At 48.4% G+C, this 21,809-nt stretch overlaps 1 protein-coding gene across 2 annotated transcripts in view; it reads left to right on the top strand.

The window, feature by feature from the left end:
- LOC119391003 (ARF GTPase-activating protein GIT2) overlaps positions 1-21,809 on the top strand; it is a 369,377-nt gene that overhangs the window by 14,184 nt on the left and 333,384 nt on the right. For both annotated transcript variants that reach the window (XM_049415016.1, XM_037658710.2), the window contains exons 2-3: positions 4,946-5,048; positions 8,339-8,425. In XM_049415016.1, the coding sequence (XP_049270973.1) occupies positions 4,946-5,048; positions 8,339-8,425 (190 nt within the window). The remainder of the gene's footprint in view (positions 1-4,945; positions 5,049-8,338; positions 8,426-21,809) is intronic.

The following is a 21,809-nucleotide window of genomic DNA, read 5'->3' as shown; positions in this document are numbered from 1 at the left end:
GGTTGCTGAACGACGAAATGCTGAAGATCCTCCGCCGTCGACGACGACGCCGCGACGAAGTTCCGAGCCCCCGCCGCACGCCGAACGACGTCCTGAAGACGAAGCTTTGCGACCGGAAGGAGACCTGACGACGCCACGTCGAAGCAGCGGAACAAACCGACGCAGCCGTGACCCGACGCCGCGACCCAACCGCAACGCAAGACGACGAACTAGCGACCTCGACATTCTCATTGACGGCCACAACGTCACCGCGCTCGTCGACACTGGAGCCGACTATTGCGTCATCAGTGGGCCTTTCGCCACGAAGTTGAAGAAAGTTAAGACTGCTCGGGAAGGCCCCGAAATCCGTACCGCTGGAGGCCATCTAATAACGCCGTCTGGAGTCTGCACAGCAAGAGTAACAATCAATAATCGCACGTATCCTGCGAGTTTCGTAATCTTGCAACACTGCTCCAGGGACGTCATACTTGGCATGGATTTCTTAAACCATCACGGCGCCGTCATTGACTTTAGAACCAAGTCGATAACCCTATCGTCGGACAAAACGACACCGCCGGATACGAATCCATGTCACCATGCCCTGAACGTGCTCGAGGATCAAGTTACCATCCCGCCTCGCTCCAGCGTCATAATTCCCGTCAGCACTGAAAAAGCTGAAGACATCGAAGGTGTCATCGAGAGCGATCAGCGTTTGCTACTAGACCGTGACATCTGCGTTGCAAGGGGCATTGCTCGGTTGCACGAAGGAAAAGGAAGCGTGATGCTAACGAACTTCAGCCAAGAATACAGACACCTGAGCAGGGGCACGACGATTGCATAGATCGAAGAAATCTTGGCTGTCAGCGATGCATTTGCTTTTTCGGATTACGACGAAGCTACGACGACTCTCCCAACAGCTGAGCCACCCTTCGACGTAAACCCAAATCTTCCCGCTCGCCAACAGCAACAGCTTCGATGCCTTCTGCAGAAAAACAAGGACTGTTTCTCGTCGTCATCGCGGGTCCGACAAACGCCCCTTGCTAAGCACCGCATTATAACAGAAGAAAATGCTCGACCACTCCGTCAGAGTCCCTACCGGGTTTCGACGCGGGAACGGGACGCCGTGAAGAAACAGGTCGACGAAATGCTACGCGACGACATCATTCATCCGTCGAAGAGTCCGTGGGCATCCCCCGTGGTGCTAGTCAAGAAGAAGGATGGGACTCTCCGTTTTTGTGTCGATTATCGTCGCCTGAACAAAGTCACGAAGAAGGACGTGTATCCCCTTCCCCGGATTGACGACACCCTGGATCGATTACACAACGCAAAGTACTTTTCGTCGATGGACCTCAAGACCGGTTACTGGCAAATAGAAGTCGACGAGAGAGACCGAGAAAAGACTGCCTTTATAACGCCAGACGGCCTGTTTGAGTTCAAGGTCATGCCTTTTGGTCTTTGCTCTGCACCTGCGACTTTTCAACGGGTTATGGATACAGTACTGGCCGGCTTGAAGTGGCAGACGTGCCTCGTGTACTTGGACGACGTCGTTGTGTTTTCCTCAAACTTCGACGAACACCTTTGTCGCCTTGAAGCTGTACTTCAAGCAATCAAGACCTCCGGACTCACTTTGAAGCCTGAAAAGTGCCGCTTCGCGTACGAGGAGCTCTTGTTCTTGGGTCATGTGATCAGCAAGGATGGTGTTCGCCCGGACCCGCGGAAAACAGCTGCCATCGCTGACTTCCCGACGCCCACCGACAAGAAGGCCATACGCCGTTTTCTCGGCTTGTGCGCCTATTACAGACGTTTCGTCAAGGAATTTTCACGGATCGCCGAGCCACTGACGCAACTCACGAAGGCCGACGTCGAATTCAGGTGGGAAACGTCGCAAGTTCAGGCATTTCAAGAATTGAAACGACGCCTGCAGACGCCTCCGATACTTGCGCATTTCGACGAGCACGCCGATACGGAAATCCACACCGACGCAAGCAGCGTAGGACTCGGCGCCGTCCTTGTGCAGAAGACCGACGGATTGGAAAGGGTCATCAGTTATGCTAGCCGGTCGCTATCAAAGGCAGAAACCAACTATTCCACAACAGAAAAGGAGTGTCTGGCAATCATCTGGGCTACATCAAAGTTTCGCCCCTACATCTACGGCCGGCCCTTCAAAGTTGTGAGCGACCACCACGCCTTGTGTTGGCTAGCCAACTTGAAGGACCCTTCAGGTCGCCTCGCACGGTGGAGCCTAAGACTTCAAGAATTCGACGTTACAGTCGTTTACAAGTCCTGAAGAAAACACTCCGACGCCGACTGCTTGTCTCGTGCCCCCGTCGACGCACCGCCGCAGGACGACCACGATGATGACTGCTTCTTGGGAACCATAAGTGCCGACGACTTCGCTGAACGACAGCAAGCCGACCCGGAACTCAGGGGCCTTGTGGAATACCTCAAGGGCAGGACCACCGTTGTTCCAAAAGTATTCAGGCGGGGATTGGCGTCATTTCTCTTGAAAAACGACGTCCTCGTAAAGAAGAACTTCTCTCCGGCCCGGGCCGACTACCTCATCGTTGTACCTTCGGCACTGCGACCAGAGGTTCTGCAGGCCCTGCACGACGACCCGGCGGCGGGTCACCTCGGCTTTTCCCGCACGCTCGCGAGGATACAGGAAAAATACTACTGGCCACGCCTTCCTGCCGACGTCGCCCACTACGTTAAGACTTGCCGAGATTGCCAGCGACGAAAGACACCGCCGACTAGGCCAGCGGGGCTTCTGCAGCCAATCGAACCACCTCACCGGCCGTTCCAGCAAATCGGGATGGACCTACTGAGGCCGTTCCCGACGTCGACTTCCGGCAACAAGTGGATAGTCGTAGCAACTGACTACCTCACCCGTTACGCCGAGACAAAGGCCTTGCCCAAAGGCAGTGCCGCCGAGGTAGCCAAGTTCTTCGTGGAGCACATCGTCTTGCGTCATGGCGCCCCAGAGGTCCTCATAACAGACCGAGGTACCGCCTTTACGGCGGTCCTAACTCAGGCGATCTTCAAATACAGCGAGACGAGCCACCGCCGCACCACCGCCTACCACCCACAGACCAATGGCCTCACCGAACGTCTAAATAAGACCATCGCCGACATGCTGGCCATGTACGTCGACGTTGAGCACAAAACGTGGGACGCCGTCCTTCCGTACGTGACCTTCGCTTACAACACGGCCGTCCAAGAAACGACGCAGATGACGCCGTACAAGTTGGTCTACGGAAGAAGCCCGGCGACGACGCTCAACGCCATGCTACCCAACGTCACCGACGAAGAAAATCTCGACGCCGCCGCTTACTTACAGCGCGCCGAAGAAGCACGGCAGCTCGCCCGCCTACGGATCAAGAACCAGCAGACGACTGACAGCCGCCGCTACAACCTTCGACGACGTCACATGGAATACCAACCCGGTGACCGTGTATGGGTATGGACGCCAATACGCCGACGGGGACTCAGTGAGAAGCTTCTTCGACGATACTTTGGACCGTACAGGGTACTTCGACGCCTCGGCGCGCTCGACTACGAGGTTGTCCCTGATGGCATTACGAACTCTCAGCGGCGCCGCGCACGACCTGAAGTCGTCCATGTCGTGCGCCTCAAACCATATTACGCACGTTAGCCAATCTGAGCACTGTCATTTTGCTTTATTATTGTGCTTTCTTTCTTGTGCTTATTGTTTATTGTACTTTGTTGCTTTATTCTTGTTATTTATTGTTGCATGCATTGGCCTGTTCTGTTTTAAGCATCGGGACGATGCTTTTTCAGAGGGGGGCATTGCCACGTGCGTTTCTTTATCACTTTTGCTGTATTCGGTTTTCGGCCACAAAGACTGTCAGCAACGCTCAGCGCGAACCGCGCCTCGTTGTTCGAGAACCTTCGCGATCATTGTAGATCGTTTTGTTAAGGTTGCGCGCAAGACGCGCACACTCGAGCTTATTCTAGAATTTGCACGACAGCCAGCGATAACGCTGGAATATTCGACGGCACATGTTTAAATGCCGACGCGCTTCACCGCTTGTCAGTTGATCGACGGACGACGCCCTGTTCGCCGCTATCATTGTACAGCGTGTATTGCTGTAGTTCTAGTTCTCATTTTCCGGCCACAAGTTCGGCCAAATAAACAGTTTCATCGTGCAAACGCCGACTGCTGTCTTCGTCGACGTCACGACCACGTGACAGTATCATTTGTCCCATTCAAAACTTGTTAAAAGAGCAATAGCTGGACAGTGCTTAGACAGCGCCCTAAAGAAATCATGTGTTCATTCTCTGGCAACCAGTTTCAAAAACCAGGTTGAACGACTGAGGTCAGCAGGATACCCACACGCCGTTCTTGTATCTGTAGCTGAGGGCAAGCTGAAGAAACAATCAGGAAACGGAAATCTGTCTCAAGAAGGAAATAGGATTCGTACCGTTGTCATTCCGTACATGCATAACACATCTCACCGCCTAAAGAAGATTGGCAACCGGAACAGAATCAGAGTGGTGCTTTCTGCTCCTGAGAAGCTAGAACGGCTTTGCCAAATGACGAACCCATTTAAGAAAAAGAAAGAGCCATGCGATATCAAGCATCGGGACCCATTTGTACCGTGTGTATCAGAAGTAGTATACGAGGTCCCATTATCATGCGGCTCCAGCTACATCGGCCAGACTGGTAGGTGTCTGAAGCAAAGACTCATGGAACACAAGAGGAAGGTGGGGAACTATCGTGATGGCAATCTTTCGGTGCATTGTCATGAGTGTGGGTTGAAGAATGGTAGGCCTTGTAAACCAATCTATGATATGTGTAGGGTGGTAGCTATGATATGTCGGGGACTAAACTCGGCCACCAAATGTTGTTTTGTGGATAATGCCTCTTAATACAACTTTACAGTGTGCACAGGCAATGATTTTCATCAGTTGTAAGAAATGTGGGCCTCATTATTGCCACTCACAGCCCAGTGAAGTCCGAGTTCATACGTGCCAAGCACCAGAATCTAGCCTTCGTGCACCGGGTGGCCAAGGAAGGGGAGCAGCCGACGCAGGAGGACCTCAGCAAGGTGCCTGTCATTCCCAGAGATGATGCTCGTCAAAACTCGTTTTTCAGCTCCCTTGCTTGCTCGTGTCGCAACAAGCACCCAGCCACTGGTTGAGAATTTGGCAAATATGCGAGAAACAAAAAGTGATCTAGTTGCTGCTGGCTGTGTGTTTGTAACCACGTGATCTACAAACGAGCCCTCCCTTATCATTTCTAAGAAGAATGGTTAGGTAGCCATACTTTTTCTATTAATTTTGATAAACAGGGTGTTTCAAGAAATGTGTCCGAAAATGGAATATTTGCTGGCTGCCTTCAGGATTACCTTCTCTGTAGTGGCAGAAATCTTAAGATGGCTGGAGAAATCAGTTACAACGGTAATTCAAAAATACATGAACTTTTTAATTAGTGGAGACAGGTGGTCGGGCGGAGAATTGGAGTCCTTCCTGCGAAGGCCGCTTTGAGATTTCGAAAAAGCGGCCTCTGGTAATTATTGTGCAACCTCTGAAACTGAATCTGAAGCACCAATGAGTGCAACTAGCAGACAGTCGGAAGGGCATCACTGTTCACAATGATTGCTGCAGTGTTAGTTCTTCTGCACTTGTTAATGTATGTGTGCCATGCATGCTATAATCTGAAGAACAGCCAGCACACACACGAAATGAAGTCATTCATGTTAGCTCATTCTAGGCGTTTTGGAAGAATATGGCAGATGCACTCTTCCACGTCTCTGTTTCAGTTTTGCTGGTGAAATTGGTCAGATGTCATCAATCTGCCAAAAATATTAGTGGCTGCTTTTTGGAAATCTTAAAGCGGCAATGGGCTCTTCACAAGAAGGGCTACAATTTTGCCATTTGACTTGACCGTCTGTCTCCACGATTGGAAAAGTTAATTAATTTAATTATTGTTGTAATTGATTTCTCTAGCAATCATGTCTGCCACTGCAGAAAAAGTAATTATGAACTCAACGAGCCAATATCGCACTTTCCTTATTTTTGAGGATTTTCAGATGCATTTCTTGAGACAACCTGTATATTGGCACGTAGCTATGACTGTGAAGTATTCAAAACACCAGTTGGTACAGATGAAGACCCTTTATTGGGTGAACTTGTGCCCAGGAAATGAAAAGTCAAGGTACAAGCAATACACCCGGTGCACTAATAGCGGCGATCAGCCGTTGGTAACCCGTTTGTCTGTGAAATGCATCGGCTTTTATACATCCCTTATTGAACCTTCTAGCATTATCGCTTGTGTTTGCGTTAGCTCTAGAATAAACTAGACAACGACAGCCTTAAGCACAATCGTTGGTCATCTAATCTGTGGTAAGTCAGGTGGTACATGTGACATCCAGCGTTATTGCTGGTGTTCCACCTCTGTTGTTTGCATTGATTCTAAACTAACCGGGAATGTTCCAAGACATATTGTAAAGTGCAGAACTGAAGGGACAAGGACGGGACAGAGACACTGCCGGTCTCGTCCTTGTTATTTCAGTTCTGCAATATGAATATGTCGCACCAACAGGGCCGACCCGTTCCAAGGCATTGGTTGCACGTGTAACGGGTCGGTTACATAGAAAGAGAAAATGAAGCGCGTGTTGCATTGCCCCCCTCTGAAAAAAACGTCCTGATGCTTAAAACAAGGAAGCAAGAAAGAAAAGCATACGCAAAGAAAGAACAATAATAAAGAAGGTTTGCTGACGCACATAGAGCGGCTTAAGGTGCACGAAGTGAATGACTTCAGGTCAGTTGGTAATGCCGTTCGGTATGACCTCGTAGTCCAGAGCGCCGAGAAGTCTAAGCACCTTGTAGGGCCTTGCCCAAGAAGTTTCTCGGTGATTGCCGTTCTACGTGGCGTCATCGAAGGTTGTAACGACGGCTGTCGGTTACGCGCTGGCACTTGATGGCGCCGACGGGCGAGTTTTGTATGGTTTGTTCGGCGCGCTGAAGATAGACTGCGACGTCGAGGTTTTCTTCGTCAGGGACGTTGGGTAGCATTGCGACGACCATTGTTGCCGGACCTTTTCCGGAGACTAGCTTGATCGGCACCATGTGTGTTGTTTCTTGTACTGTAGGCTAGGCAAAAGTTGCATATGGAAGGATGGCATTCGATGTCTTGTGTTCGACGTTGATGTACATTGCCAGCATGTCGGCGAAGGTTTTATTCAGATATCCGGTGAGGCCATTCATCTGCAAGTGGTAGGCAGTTATCCTTTGATGAGCTGTTTATAAAGGCTCTTTATAAAAGATAGATGAGCTCTTTGTAAAAGTTATCTTTTGCACACTTGGGCATAGTTATGTGTCTTGTCAACACCACATGCATGAAAACCACTCAACACCACATTCTGCATTTGGGATGGCTACTGCTTGCCACTGTAATCAGAGCCTATTGTAGCAACACCTAGAAAAAAGCCAATTTCACCGTAAGGGCCCATTTGTGTCTTTATAAAAGTTCTCATCCACATTCTTCAGTAAAATTACAGTGGGGAAGGATTATGTGTCCTAATTAAAGTCCATCCACATTTAGGTTTACTACATGAAAAGTTAATCCCTTTTTTGAAATCGTCAAATATATAGATACCTGGGAGTCACGGTTGCTAATACACCTTCCTGCCCTATTAATGGCAACATTCGATCTGGGTGAAGCAGCACACAGGACTAGGAAAAATGTGCAAGGAAACACTAGACTCGCTGCACTGGCATCTACCTTCACCAACTTGCGCAACTCTCCACTTCACGCAACCTATTAATGATATTCCTACATTTTTTTCCAGAAAATGCGGTTTGCTCAGCCATAAACTAAAAAATGCACCATACCAACTGAAGTCTCGCGTCAACAGCGCTTTCGCTTGAGCCCATCTTAGAACACTCATGCAGAGTGTTCACATCCATTTTCAGTTTAGTCTGTCTCTGTTCTGTTCTTCACTCTGTTTCTCATTTACTATGGATATGAGCTGAAAATGGTTGAAAACGCGTGTCGTTTTGTGTGAACTTTATTGTTGACCATGCCACACTATTGGTTCTGTTTTGACAATCTTTTTGCTTGCTTTTATGTTACACATTAGAGATTACTTGTTGATGTTTTCTCCCCTCCTGCTTGGTGTTCTGAATATGTAATAAATACAGAAAGGAGGACTCTGTTTTGCCACATGGGTAAGGCCGTCTGGGCTGTCCCATGTGCTTTGCACCCTGCAAGTCTCTCCACTGGAAAGTTGTTACGCTAGGAATTATATGGTTAACTAGTTTACTCAGTCATCCAAAATTGGGGCTTGCTATTGCACTGTGTGCTGTGGTGCCAAGGAATGCATGTTGTGTGCAGCAACTGCACGCGAGTGTGCGTACTGCCAACCTGGAGACCAGCCTGCGCCTGCTGGCCCAGGGGGCTTTGCCATCCCACCTGCACCCTGTAAGTCTCCAACGATGAACTTGTCTTTCACCTCTACTGTCCCACACGATACTCGACAAAGCAAGCTGTTAATCGCCAGGAATTGAGCTATTGCAGCACTCTTTGAGCGGGCATGGAAGGCTGTTCTATATGGCCTTCAAATGAAATTGGTTCAGGTGCCTCTCGCGTGATTAACTAGATGCCAGCATTGTTTTTATGCAGGGTTCTTGGCTGACGGGGATGGCTGTGGGAGTTGTCAAATTGATGCACAAAATGATAAGTGACAGTTAATGAAAAGTGTGCTTGCACTAGTCGTGGGGTTCAATGTGCCAAAAGTGACTGTGAGGCATGTCATACTAACGAGCTGTGTAATTTTTTTTTTTATTTATGAATACTGCAACCCTAGCATAGGGTTTTCGCAGGGTGGATATACATTTGCTGCATTTAAAAATCGGCAAACAAATACATATAAAACAGGTAAGGTATTTATACCCTTTCAGAAGAAAAAAAGAGCAATGAAAAAAATGGTTTGTAATAAACGGGCATAAGAGCAAACAAAGAAAAAGAAAAAAAGAAAACAGTGCTACATTCAAGATGATCCCAAGTGGGGAATCGTTACAGTGATTGAAATAAACGACAGTAGCACATGTAGTAGAATTCCGACACTCACTGCTGGAGCTGCGCAGCAAAAAGGTTTAAGGATGACTAGGAAACAACTTCGTTACTAAGATTATACCATTCGGTAATTGTCCTAGGGAAAAAAGAATATTTGAATGTGTTATTACGGGTGGAGAATGGGGTGATTGTAAAGGCATGCCTCTGCCTTGTGGCATATCCTGTGTAGAAATGAAGTATATGTGATAAGTCTAACTTAAAAGAACCTTTAACTAACTGAAAGAAAAATTTCAATCTCAATACTTTATTTCTTTGTGTAGGTGTTGGGAGGTTGGCTTTTAAAAGCTAATAAACATGTTATTGAAGTACGGCCGAAACTGTTATAAATAAATATAACAGCTCTCTTTTGAATTTTTTCCATTTCGCTGATATTTTTTCTTGTGTGAGGGTACCAACTTATGGGATGCATAATCCAAAGTACGTTGAACAATTGCCTTAAATACAATAAGGTGAACGGCGGGAGTGGAGAGCTTGAGAGCTCGTCTAAGATAAGATAGTTTGTAATTGCACGAGCTTATTACTGTGTTAATATGTCTTGTCCAGTTAAGGTCATTCGAAATCCAAAGACCAAGGTACTTGTAATGTTGTACCTCCTGCAAAAAAAAAAAATTATTGGCTGAATATGCAAAATGAAGAGGGTTACGTTTGTGAGAAATTTTCATGAAAACGGTCTTTTTAAAATTAACTGACATCTGCCATTTATCGCACCAACGAATTACCTTTTGAAATGCATCGTTTAAGTGAATTTGGTCTGTATGGTTTTCTACTTCCGAGTATAGGATGCAGTCATCCGCATATAACTTGACTTTATAGGGGTTACTTTGTAACGAACAGATCCGCGCGTGCGAAACTGTCCCGTCTTTGGATCACACCGCGCACTAGAGGAGTGTAGTTACTCGCTACTAGAGCTACGCAGCAGCCCTAACAGTCAGAGCTGTGACCCCCTATCCCGCGGTTCGCGTAAGTTGCGACCGCGGCGGGTTTCAGGCCAGTGGTAGCAGAGACAAGTTCTTTGCCTGACACAGTTTATTGTGCCAAAAGCGCCACCAACGCAACAAAAATACAGATAAAACGAAGCGGCGGAGAAGTTCCGCACGACAACGTGAAAACAACAACAAAATGGGAAGCACACGAGATTTAGAGCGATAAGGCTCGACTCACCTCTCGTGGCTTCGCAGTCCAGCCCTGAGGCAGTAAGTTACCTCACAATAGACCGGGTGTTGCGCAGGAGGTGATGGCGGCTGGGTGGCTCCCGACTCGATCAAGCTGTGGTCGTCACCGCTGCTCGAGTCGAAAAGACGAGGTGGTCCCCAAGGAAGCGGTGCGCGTTCCTTGGGTCTGGAGAGGAGTCTCTCCAGAAAAGGGCAAGGAGGGAAAACGGGGCATCTCGACTTCGGCCAGGGAGCAGGGCGCGAAGGGCTGTGGGAGCGGCACGTGCCCTCTCCCACGCAACCCCCCTCGCCACTGCGCGTACAAACGTAGCGCGAAGCCGAGGTGCCGCCGCGTTGAAGACAATGGGTTGCGTGTGCAACCCCACATCCCCCCCTCCTTAATTGAACCCTTTAGCCAAAAAAAAGGATCGCCATCACCTGGGGCTTAAGAAGGGGCTAACGGCTCCACCAGGAACACGGTGAAATCCGTGTCAATGAGGGAGCAGCACGGAGACGCAGATCACCGTTATCGCTGAAGGGGCAGTCACCTGGCAAGCCGGAAAAATGTGTCGCTGAGTGATAATGCAGGGCAGCTTGACAGTTGAAGACAGTTGTCAGGACAGTCGTCGGGACAGTCGTCAGGAACAGTTGTCAGGAATCCAGGCAGCTCGGTCGGAATCAGCTCGGCTTGCTTCTGGCGTCGCTCGCTCACTCGGATTTTGCGGCCCATGGTGTTGAAAGGGGCACACGGCTGGATGTATTTCAGCGCCAGACTGCAAGTCTCCTTGATTTGCGTTGGTCGCATCGCCAGGAGAGCGTCATGTCGACGCAGGAGAGTTCACGGATGTCGGCAGGATTTTGTCTTGGGGGGTGCAAACCCGCGTTGCATCGTGGCTGGGGGAGGGGGAGAGCACTGGTGTAGCTTGGTTGGGGGCGAGTACTGGTGTGGCTTGAGGGGGGCAAGTGCCCCTTTTGCACCCCCCTGCCGATGCCCATGGGAGTTCTTGTTCTGCGCTAAAAAATGTAACAGGGGGACGACACGGGAACACAGACGTGCGCAAACTTTCAACTGTTTATTTGCGATCAAAGCTCGTCAATATATACACAGACATGAAAGGGCAAAAAGCAGATACAAACGTGACGTAGAACATGAAAAGGCGTGAAAAATGGAAGAGGGTGCAAATCTACAGATTTCATGAAGACGCGTGTGTATTGACGTGATGGTTGTCTATGAAATTAAAAGCGGGGTTTCCCAGAGCCACGGAAGGAGAGCTTACGTATGTTGATTGATCATTTTTTTTTGCATGAAGTAGGCCTCCATGATTTCTCGCCCTTTTTTCGATTTGCTGTGTTCCAAAACCTTGGTGTCGCTGAACATAGGCTTACACCCGCAACGTGCGCAGTGCGCTAAGTGCCCTGGAGACTGTAGCATTTCAGTCGAGTATCTATGTTCTCTTAATCTGATATTTAAGCATCGTCCCGTCTGTCCAATATATGATCTTTCGCACGTGAGGGGGATCTTATAAACTACGTTGTCCACACAATCCACATACCGGTTAGCATGCCTTATCCTGCAGCTGTTGCTAGATGGTTTTTCTTTTTCGGAATTAACTTTTTTGCAGAGCCCTTTCAATTTCAAAGGCGCTGAAAACACAACTTTTGTGCCGCGCTTTTCAGCTATCTTTTTTAGGCCATGCGAAATTTTATGTATGTAGGGTAACACGGTCACCTTCTTCCTACCTTCATATGTGTTTTTGGCTGCAACTTTTCCGCCGCTCAGGCCCTTCAAAATCTTTTCAGCGACGGATGCTATCATAGAAGGGGGGTAACCACTGTCTCTGAGTCTAGAGACTTGACGCATCATACTGTTCTTGATGGTATGGGGGCATGACTTTCGGATAGACTGTTTGACGTTGGAGCTAGCTATGGCCCGCTTAACTAATTTTGAGTGTCCTGAATCGTAAGGGAACAAACTCTTTTGACTTCTCGGTTTATACTCCCAACATGTGTGTCCTGCGCTAAAAGTTAACGAAATGTATAAAAACTGCAGGCATCCCTTATCTGGCATTTCAACTGTAAACTCTAATCCCGGGTGCGCTCTTGCAAACACCTCGACACATTTCGATTCATTTTGCTCTGGAAATTGATGAAAAGGAACACATACTAAAAAGTCATCAACATAACGAAAACATTTTACTGCTCCAAAGCTGCTAAGCTCATTGTGCAGAATTCTATCGCCCTTTGCAAGAAAAATGTGGATTGTGTGGACAACATAGTTTATAAGATCCCCCTCATGTGCGAAAGATCATATATTGGACAGACGGGACGATGCTTAAATATCAGATTAAGAGAACATAGATACGCGACTGAAATGCTACAGTCTCCAGGGCACTTAGCAGCGCACTGCGCACGTTGCGGGTGTAAGCCTATGTTCAGTGACACCAAGGTTTTGGAACACAGCAAATCGAAAAAAAGCCGAGAAATCATGGAGGCCTACTTCATGCAAAAAAATGATCAATCAACATACGTAAGCTCTCCTTCCGTGGCTCTGGGAAACCCCCCTTTTAATTTCATAGACAACCATCACGTCAATACACACGTGTCTTCATGAAATCTGTAGATTTGCACCCTCTTCCATTTTTCACGCCTTTTCATGTTCTACGTCACGTTTGTATCTGCTTCTTGCCCTTTCATGTCTGTGTATATATTGACGAGCTTTGATCACAAATAAACAGTTGAAAGTTTGCGCACGTCTGTGTTCCCGTGTCGTCCCCCTGTTACATTTTTTAGCGCAGAACAAGAACGATGCAGTACCAACTAGCCCCCATTGAATCCTTATTGCCCATGGGAGAGTTAGCTTGGGCGCTCATCAGTCGTTGCCCTCTGGTGGGGGTAGAATCATTCCCCTCCTTTTCTCGTTTCTCCTATAGTCTTTGCTGCTCCTCCCGCTCTTGGTTCTCTTTCTTTCTCTTTTTCTTCTAAGGCGTTTGGAGTCGAAATTCTCCGACGCTTGCTGATGGCGGGCTGCGACCCCCGTTCTGCGCAACGGGATACCACGCTCGTACTGCAGGTGCACTCCGTAGTTCGGTCGCCGGGTCTGCAGCTTTTCGCCGGGCTGTGCAGTGGTTCCGCGAATTCTTCTGCACCGAGGCCATTCGGGACCGGAAGCTGTTCTGCTGTTTTTTTTTTTTTCCTTTCGCCTTGACTCTGGCTGCTGCTGTAGGCTTTGGTAGAACACTGTAGCTTTGGTGTCGCTGCTCCCTGCTCTGCAATGCGTGCGTTGACGGTTTGACGAAGTGCCAGACTATGGGGCATCTGCTGGCGAAAACGGTCATTTCGGCTTGGCTGTTGTTGGAATGCTGCCGATGGGTGATCTGCGACTCAAACAATAAGTTAGCCCCTCTCTTACTTTCCGAAAAAGCAAGCGCGTGCTCGCTCTCGAAGGCTGCATGCTAGATATCAGAGGAGCGTCCCATCCGATATCACGCATAATAAAGCCCCTACAAACTGGACAGAGTTAGTTCTGCCAAGATTGCAAGTTGTAATGTCGCACTGAGCTCGTACGTCTAGCCGTGCCTTCGGATGCCACTGCCTGCGGGCGCGGGGAAGCGTTTCCCTTGGGCCACTCGTTCCCTCTGTCATAGTAGGGTTTGAGATCACAGACATGCACCGGTCAGCCGATCGGTCTTAGCGTCAAGTCCGTCAGCTTGTACACGAGAGAAGAGGCAGTCTCCCCCACCCGGTACGGATCCACTTCGGTGCCAGAGAAGCTGAGTACTTCTTGCTGGCATCGCTTAGGACATGATTGCGCTTCAACACCAGGTCGCCCACCTTTTACTGACGTCCTGATGAGAGCAGTCATACTGCGCTTTCTGCTCCGCACGAGCAGTGCTCAGGTTTCATCGTGCTTTGCACAAAGCCTTTGTCACCTTCGCGCGCAGCCCAGCTGCATAGTCAGCGCGTGCTGACGAAGCAACCAGTGCCATGCTGCATTCCTGTAGAGTATGTTCTACGGCATTAGGCAGCTCCCTTCAAAGATTGAGGGTGGCGGGGGTAAAGCCAGTCGAGCGTGTTCACAGTAGCCCTGAGAGCAATTGTGCGTCCCCGCAATTTCAACGAGCATGTGCTTGATGTTGCGGTTCCCACATTCAATGAGATTTGCCTGGGCACATTACGTGGTCGTTCTCCTGCGCTTAATGCCGAAGGCTACGCAGGAGTGTACGAAGATTTTGACAGAGAATCAGGACGAATTGTCCGTTATAAACTGCTTTGGATATTCGAATCACGTGAACATCTCAATGAGCTTATGCACGAGTATGCGTGCCAACGTGCGGGAAATCACCGCTTTGAAGGACTCATGTGTATCCTTCTCCGTGGGGATTTATCTTAGCAAGGAGTGGTCAGTTCTCAGCGGGCAGGAATCGAAAGTAGGAGGAAACGTGCTCACAGCATTACTAGCTGCTTCAGAGCACCGCGCACTAACAGCAATACCAGCTGCGTCAACGTGCGCCGCGGCCGCGCCGCCGGGCTTCCATCAAAGACTTACAAAAGTATTTACAAAAGAGATCCTGCAGCTGTGCCTCTGACAACTCCCTTCGGCTAAGCAGGCTTTCCACTAAACTGACGCAGTCGTAGTGGTTAGCGTTCTCGTCCTGCGAAGGTGGGTCGTCTGCCCTTCGTTTCGGACCGTCGCCGTCGAGCATTGTAGCAGTTACTCTGCTCTCAGGCTGAAATTCAAATTATCAGAATGAGTAGTAATGTTACCCCTCCCGATAACATTGAGCGTCGTAGCAGTTACGTCGCTCTCAGGCTCGGCGTCGGGCAAGGTGATTTGAGTAGTAATGTTACTCTTCTCACAGACAACGAGCGTACGCGTAAGTGCGTCCGCTACACGCTGTTCGTTCTCCCTCTGCAGCGAACAGTAAGTCGTATCGCTGCAGGAGGGGTGCCCATCGCCAGCCAGCCGCTCATACCCCTGCTCTGTGCTACTTCTACTCCCTTTGGCTAAAGTTCGCCTCAGGAATCGAATGTGCAGTAGCCGTTACCGCACCTTCGAACTGTTGCTTATTGGCAGCATCCGTGACAGCATGAACAGCGGCTGTAAGTCAGCCTCGTCTGCTGCCATGGTTGTTCGTGTAGTGGCAGTCACTCACACAAACTGACTCGCTCTGTCGTACCACTGGCCCCACGTTGGGCGCCAAATATAGGGGTTACTTTGTAACGAACAGATCCGCGCGTGCGAAACTGTCCCGTCTTTGGATCACACCGCGCACTAGAGGAGTGTAGTTACTCGCTACTAGAGCTACGCAGCAGCCCTAACAGTCAGAGCTGTGACCCCCTATCCCGCGGTTCGCGTAAGTTGCGACCGCGGCGGGTTTCAGGCCAGTGGTAACAGAGACAAGTTCTTTGCCTGACACAGTTTATTGTGCCAAAAGCGCCACCAACGCAACAAAAATACAGATAAAACGAAGCGGCGGAGAAGTTCCGCACGACAACGTGAAAACAACAACAAAATGGGAAGCACACGAGATTTAGAGCGATAAGGCTCGACTCACCTCTCGTGGCTTCACAGTCCGGCCCTGAGGCAGTAAGTTACCTCACAATAGACCGGGCGTTGCGCAGGGGGTGATGGCGGCTGGGTGGCTCCCGACTCGATCAAGCTGTGGTCGTCACCGCTGCTCGAGTCGAAAAGACGAGGCGGTCCCTAAGGAAGCGGCGCGCGTTCCTTGGGTCTGGAGAGGAGTCTCTCCAGAAAAGGGCAAGGAGGGAAAACGGGGCATCTCGACTTCGGCCAGGGAGCAGGGCGCGAAGGGCTGCGGGAGCGGCACGTGCCCTCTCCCACGCAACCCCCGTCGCCACTGCGCGTACAAACATAGCGCGAAGCCGAGGTGCCGCCGCGTTGAAGACAATGGGTTGCGTGTGCAACCCCACAACTTTTACAGGTATATCATGTGATATATCATTTATAAACAATAAAAACAGGAGGGGTCCGAGCACGGAGCCTTGGGGGACACCCGAGTCAACCGGTACTGTACGAGAACAGTGATCATTGAAAAAGACGTAGTGTTTTTGATTCAAAAGATAACCGGAAATCCAATTTAGAAGCTGCGTATTCTTAAGAATTAAATCCAATTTGAAGAGCAATTTATTGTGAGCGACCGTATCGAAAGCTTTAGCAAAATGCATAAAAATTGCATCTACCTGTTTTCCGAAATTTATAGATAGTGCGAAGTCATGAACTGTAGTTACCAGCTGAGTACAAGTAGAAAATCCTTTCCTGAATCCGTGTTTTGAACCTGACAAAATATTGTGCTTATCTAGGAATTCTGAAATATTCTTATGTATTATATGCTCAAGTAGTTTACAAGAAGTTGAAATTAAAGAGATTGGCCGATAGTAACAGAATGGGGATTTCCACTCTTATGTAGGGGCTTGACTTTAGCAGTTACCCAGTCATCTGGTACTTGACCATCTTTAAGAGATTTAGAAAACATAATTGTTAGGTGAAGGAAAGCGAAGGAAAGAATGAAGTAAAGGAACGTATAGGGGACTTCCATTGCACTGTTTTAAGTTTATAATTTTAATTGTGATATAGATGCGGAGAAAGTAAAGTGGACGACTTGCCGCCAGCAGGGTACGGACTTGCAGGTTTTCATGTGCCAAACAAAGAAATGGGCCCTGAATTCATTGAGCTTTGCAGCGATTCCACTCCTGCGCCAACTGCGCCAAAGTGCGCCAAATTGTATTTACTGCGCCATCCTGATAATATCGACGAAAATTGCGCCAAACTGCGCCAAAGTCTCGGGCGTCTATCACCGGCAATCGCATCGCCGGCGCGTCAGAACATGTCCAGCTTGATCTTGGGGCTGCCAAAGTCACAACCATGGACCAAGAATTATTCCGCTGAATAAATTGCGCTCGCGCGTGCGTCCCGAGTAAGCCACGACGCCATGCACGGTGCCGACGCAGCTTCTGTTCTGCAAGTCGGCTCGACAGCAAAACGCGCTCTCCGCAGAGGCTCGCGACGTCTAGGCCTATCGGTAGCGAGAAAGTGCAACGGCGATTCATCGGCGGACATTGTCTGTTCTAGAAACGCTTCTGATAGCTCGTTTCAAGCGTCGCACGGCACGTAAAGAAAGCAATGTTCAGTAATAACTACATGCGTGCCGGTAAAATGTCTGTCACTTCTGTTTCTGGACATCGCGGAATGAAATCTGGGATTGCTAGCAGTAGATCTATGGAACAAATTTTCCTTGCTTCGCGTTTATGGAAGAGCAAGCGAACTGTGGGAACGCGTTCACACATTTCCTCAGATATACTTTATCCATGGATCTTCATCCCGAAGAGCTTTTTCGTAATTCCTTCCGCCACACATCTGAGTTTGTAATCACTCTGCGGTAAATACCCCCAAAGGCCCTGCCCTTTCGAGCTCGCGTGCTAGCGTTCCAATTCGAATTTTTTGCTTGCTTTTTTAAATTGTCAACACATTAATAAAAGTATATCTGGCCAGAACAGCCGCAAATGCGCAGCTGTCAGTAGCGGGCCCATCGCTGACGGCCCACAGTGAAGTGGCCACGCCATGTTACACGTTCGCCTCTCGCTTTCCTGGGTCAATAACTGACGGTTAAAAAAACTCAGTTTCGCTTAAGGGCGAAGCAATAAATGCGATACCAACAAATTGTATTGTTAAGTGAAGTAAGGCTAGCAGCTAGCTTGCTCTGAGTTCTCTAAACGCGAAGTAAGCGTTGAGAGCACAGCAAGTGTACGAGCCGTGTCCTGATGCCTCGAGATAGCGCATGCAAGCGACTGTGCCTGTCGAACGATGCGGTCCCCTCCCCCCCCCCCCTCCTCCGCTCCCCTGGCGTCCCATCATGCACCTTACGAAAGACGGGCGGGGCGTTTCCTCTCTGTTTGATGAGCAATCCACGGCAGGCCCGCACGTGGGAAGACGTTATCTCATGCGCTCTACGTGCGACGGAGACAGACGGCCGGCTAGTTGAATCTCCGCTTGAGCCGCGTTCGTCGCCAGCGCTCGCGAGCTTTTACCCGCGGCTGGAATGGCGATGTTATTAATTTGGACTTTATTACGGAAAATTGCGGAAACGGCGACTGCAGAAATCCGCTGAGAGTGCCCATATAATTGCTATCACAATAAAAATTTAAAAGAAAATGAGGAGCCATTTCACTCTGGGAAGTGGATGATAAGCGAAGCTGTTTCGCACATGGCACAGAGGTGTCATGGTGGAGGACAGTTTGGTATGTAAGGCCAGGTTGTTAACGGCCAGGCTGTTAACGTTCAATACGCAATATTAATGCGAAAGCTTTATCAAGCACGAAAATTGACCATCGGCGGCATCAGTCGATTGATGCAAAAAATAATCATCATGTGATGGCGTCATGATCACGTCATAGATCGTCAAAACTTGTGACGTTATCATGGCGTCATATATTGTGATGTCATGTGATGACGCCATCACATGACATTGTCGCTTTACATTGCTTCCGTGATCGGTGCGCTGATCATGGATGGAGCTAGCGCAAAACCAGGTGAGGTGCAGAAAGCTTGCAGAGAGGGAGGGGGAGGATCAACCCGTCGATCGAGAAGAAAAAGAACCTGGCTTTCGCCTTGGAGTCGTCTTAGGGGAATGCATCAGGGACAATGTGGCTCTTTGCCATTGAGGCACTGCTGTACATCATGGCGTTTGTCTACCACGTCTGCTGATAACCACATAGATGTATTTACAGTGTTATTTAATTAATTGCAATTTTATTGATCTGCTATTCTGTTTATTTGCTAGTGTCGAAAATAATCGCCGAAGAGGTTAATCCAGAACACTTAACTGCATGAGCCCTTATTTTTTCATTAGCGAGTGAAGTATCGAGTTCTCCTGAGGTTATTTTTTCCATGAGATTTGCAATAAATCGAAATATTTCTAGCCTTCATAAGAGCCCCATAATAATATTCAGGTGATTGAATGTTAATGCAATATGCTTCTGTAGTGTACTCCAGGATGTAAAATTTGTTGCTCCAGAGTGCTCCCAGATGCAAAATTATCTGCTCCGAAGTGTTCCAAGATTACAATTTTTGCTGCTCCAAAGTGCTCCAAAACGGAAATTTTGCTGCTCCAAAAATTGCTCCGAATCGGAAGTCCTCGGTAGCATCACTGGCTGTGTAACCACATAGACTTCTGTAACATGCCCCTAGATTTAAGTACATTGGTATTTTGGCCTCTATCCATGTACAGCCAGAGTGGCTGGGAATCTAACCTAAGGTGCCACAGTGAACTAGTACAGTTGGGGTCCAGACTAATTCATTCATTACAGGATTTTTATAGCGACATTCACTGTATGACTAGTCCAAAGAAAGAAAGAAAAGAAATTGCAGGATTTAATGGAATGCAAGTTTTTATTGGCGACAAAACCGTGTGCTAGGTTTTAGCATGCAAATTCAATACATTCCTATTTAGACTGGATGGGGCGCACACACAAACAGGGACACAAGAAGGAAACCACGCGAACAACACAAGCGCCTGCTCGCAACTAGATGCACCATTTCTAGGACATCTGTGGAAAGTATATGTAAAACTGTATTTTTTAACGTGCATGACTAATTTAACAGCACCTCTTGATATTCATATTTTGGCATTTCAGGCTTGGAAAAACTTGATGTTATATAAAGAGCAACAGATGGCTGTAATTGGAATTGTTCAGGATGATGGCCCACCATTTCGTCAATGATGATTTCACCCCAGTTATATTACTGCTACGTGTACTGCCTTTCTTTTTATTATGAACACACATCACTACACAAGTGCTCTGCGCAGGCCACGCCAGAATGTGTGGGACCCTTCACAGTTGTTTTGGAATTTTCTGATAAAAATAACATGAGTACCAGCAATGGTGCTGGAATATTGAATGGCATATGTTTAAAAGCGAATGCGTTTCACCGACAGTTGGATTATCGACGATTGATGGCTGCGCTTGCTGCTGTCGCTGTACTGCAAGTGTTACTTGTTTGTTCTGTGAGTGTTCTTTTTTCTGGGGACGCCCCATGAAATAACTCAGTCTCTACCATTTCGACTTCTTGCTTCTTAACAACCACGTGACATCTTGCGGAGGTGCCTGTTCGGTCACGTACCGGACGCCGCTGTCGAGCAAGCTCAAGCCATGACAAGCCATGACAACGGCAAGGGCATCCCACATCATCGAGCTAGCCACAGGCAGCAAGTTCTTCTGTTGACGGCAGCCCCTGTGCCACCTACATCCTTTGGCAACCTACAGAGTGGCTAACTCTCCACAGATCATCACATAGACCCAGAAAGGTGGCTCGAAGCATATGAGAGGATTGCCATTTTCAACAATCGGAGCAGTCAAGTCAAGAAGAGGAAGGGGGGGCATGCGCACCGCTGCTTTGTGTTCTCGTCGACGGGGTAACCGCAGAAGATGCACGCGGCTCCTGCTCGTGCCAAAATGAAAAAATTCAGGGCAAGATCCCTAGGTTGTCGGCGGAAAAAATTAGTTGTATCAAGGGTGTCTCCCGCTGCCACTTTGTTACATAGCAAATACATGTGTATGGACTAATGGCGGGGAATAAAAAAACTTTGTGATATTAAGGAATTTGTTTCTTGGAGGTTCGTTATAAGCAGGTTTAACTGTACTTATGTTCACTCAACCTTCAGTTCAAGCACCACCCGGTGTGTCCTACGTACATCTGTCCACAACATATCTTGTACACCATCACACCTTGGCAGTTGACAAACCTCTCTTCACGCTAGACCGTGCATGTTGACTGGTGGTAGCCATTTTTTTTTCCTTGTGCCCTCATTTTGGCACTTGAACAAATGCCACTGAAAAAGCCCTTCATACCTGCTTCTGCAGCAGCCTGTGTGACAGTGGCCACCTTCTGGCATGTGTCGTCCTCACCTTCTTTCTTTCCTTGCTTTGCACGTGGCATCACAGCACAAGGCAGTACTGGCAACTGAAAGTTTCTTCTGAAACAACACCCCCACATACGTAGAATAAATCTACGTCATGAAAAACAAGTGATCACAAAAGAAACAAACGAGAGATAAAAAACCGTGCATGCGCTCACAGCAAGGGAACATAAACACTTATTTTCACTTTCTCTCTCAAAAGCAACCTCATATTCAGAAAGCAAAATGAATGGTTGGCTAACACGAGCACTCCCACATTTATGGGTACAGAGAGCTTCTCCGACACACCTGTCGGTGTGCGTGTCAACAGTAGTGGTTTTATGGGCACTCTTGACAGTGCATTGCAAGATGCACATATGGTGCCTCTTTAAACGAGCTTCAGTGTTGCAAACGTTTAGGCATTGGCCCGTCTGACTGATGCAGTGACGTGTTGTGCATGTATGGAACAACCTTTACGGCATTGGTCTCGTCTTCTGCTCCTTGCCCATCTTATCCCCCGATGATTCTTTTCCCGTGCACTCATGTGGAAAACATTTTACCGTATAAACGCGTGTAAGGGCCGCACTTTTTTTTCAAGAAATGAGGGCCAATTTTCAGGGTGCGGCCCATACACGCGACATTTTTTTTTTAAGTAAAAACGCACCA

Source organism: Rhipicephalus sanguineus, chromosome 4 (genome assembly GCF_013339695.2).
Source record: "Rhipicephalus sanguineus isolate Rsan-2018 chromosome 4, BIME_Rsan_1.4, whole genome shotgun sequence".
NCBI lineage: Eukaryota > Metazoa > Arthropoda > Arachnida > Ixodida > Ixodidae > Rhipicephalus > Rhipicephalus sanguineus.
This window is presented reverse-complemented; position numbering and strand designations above follow the sequence as displayed.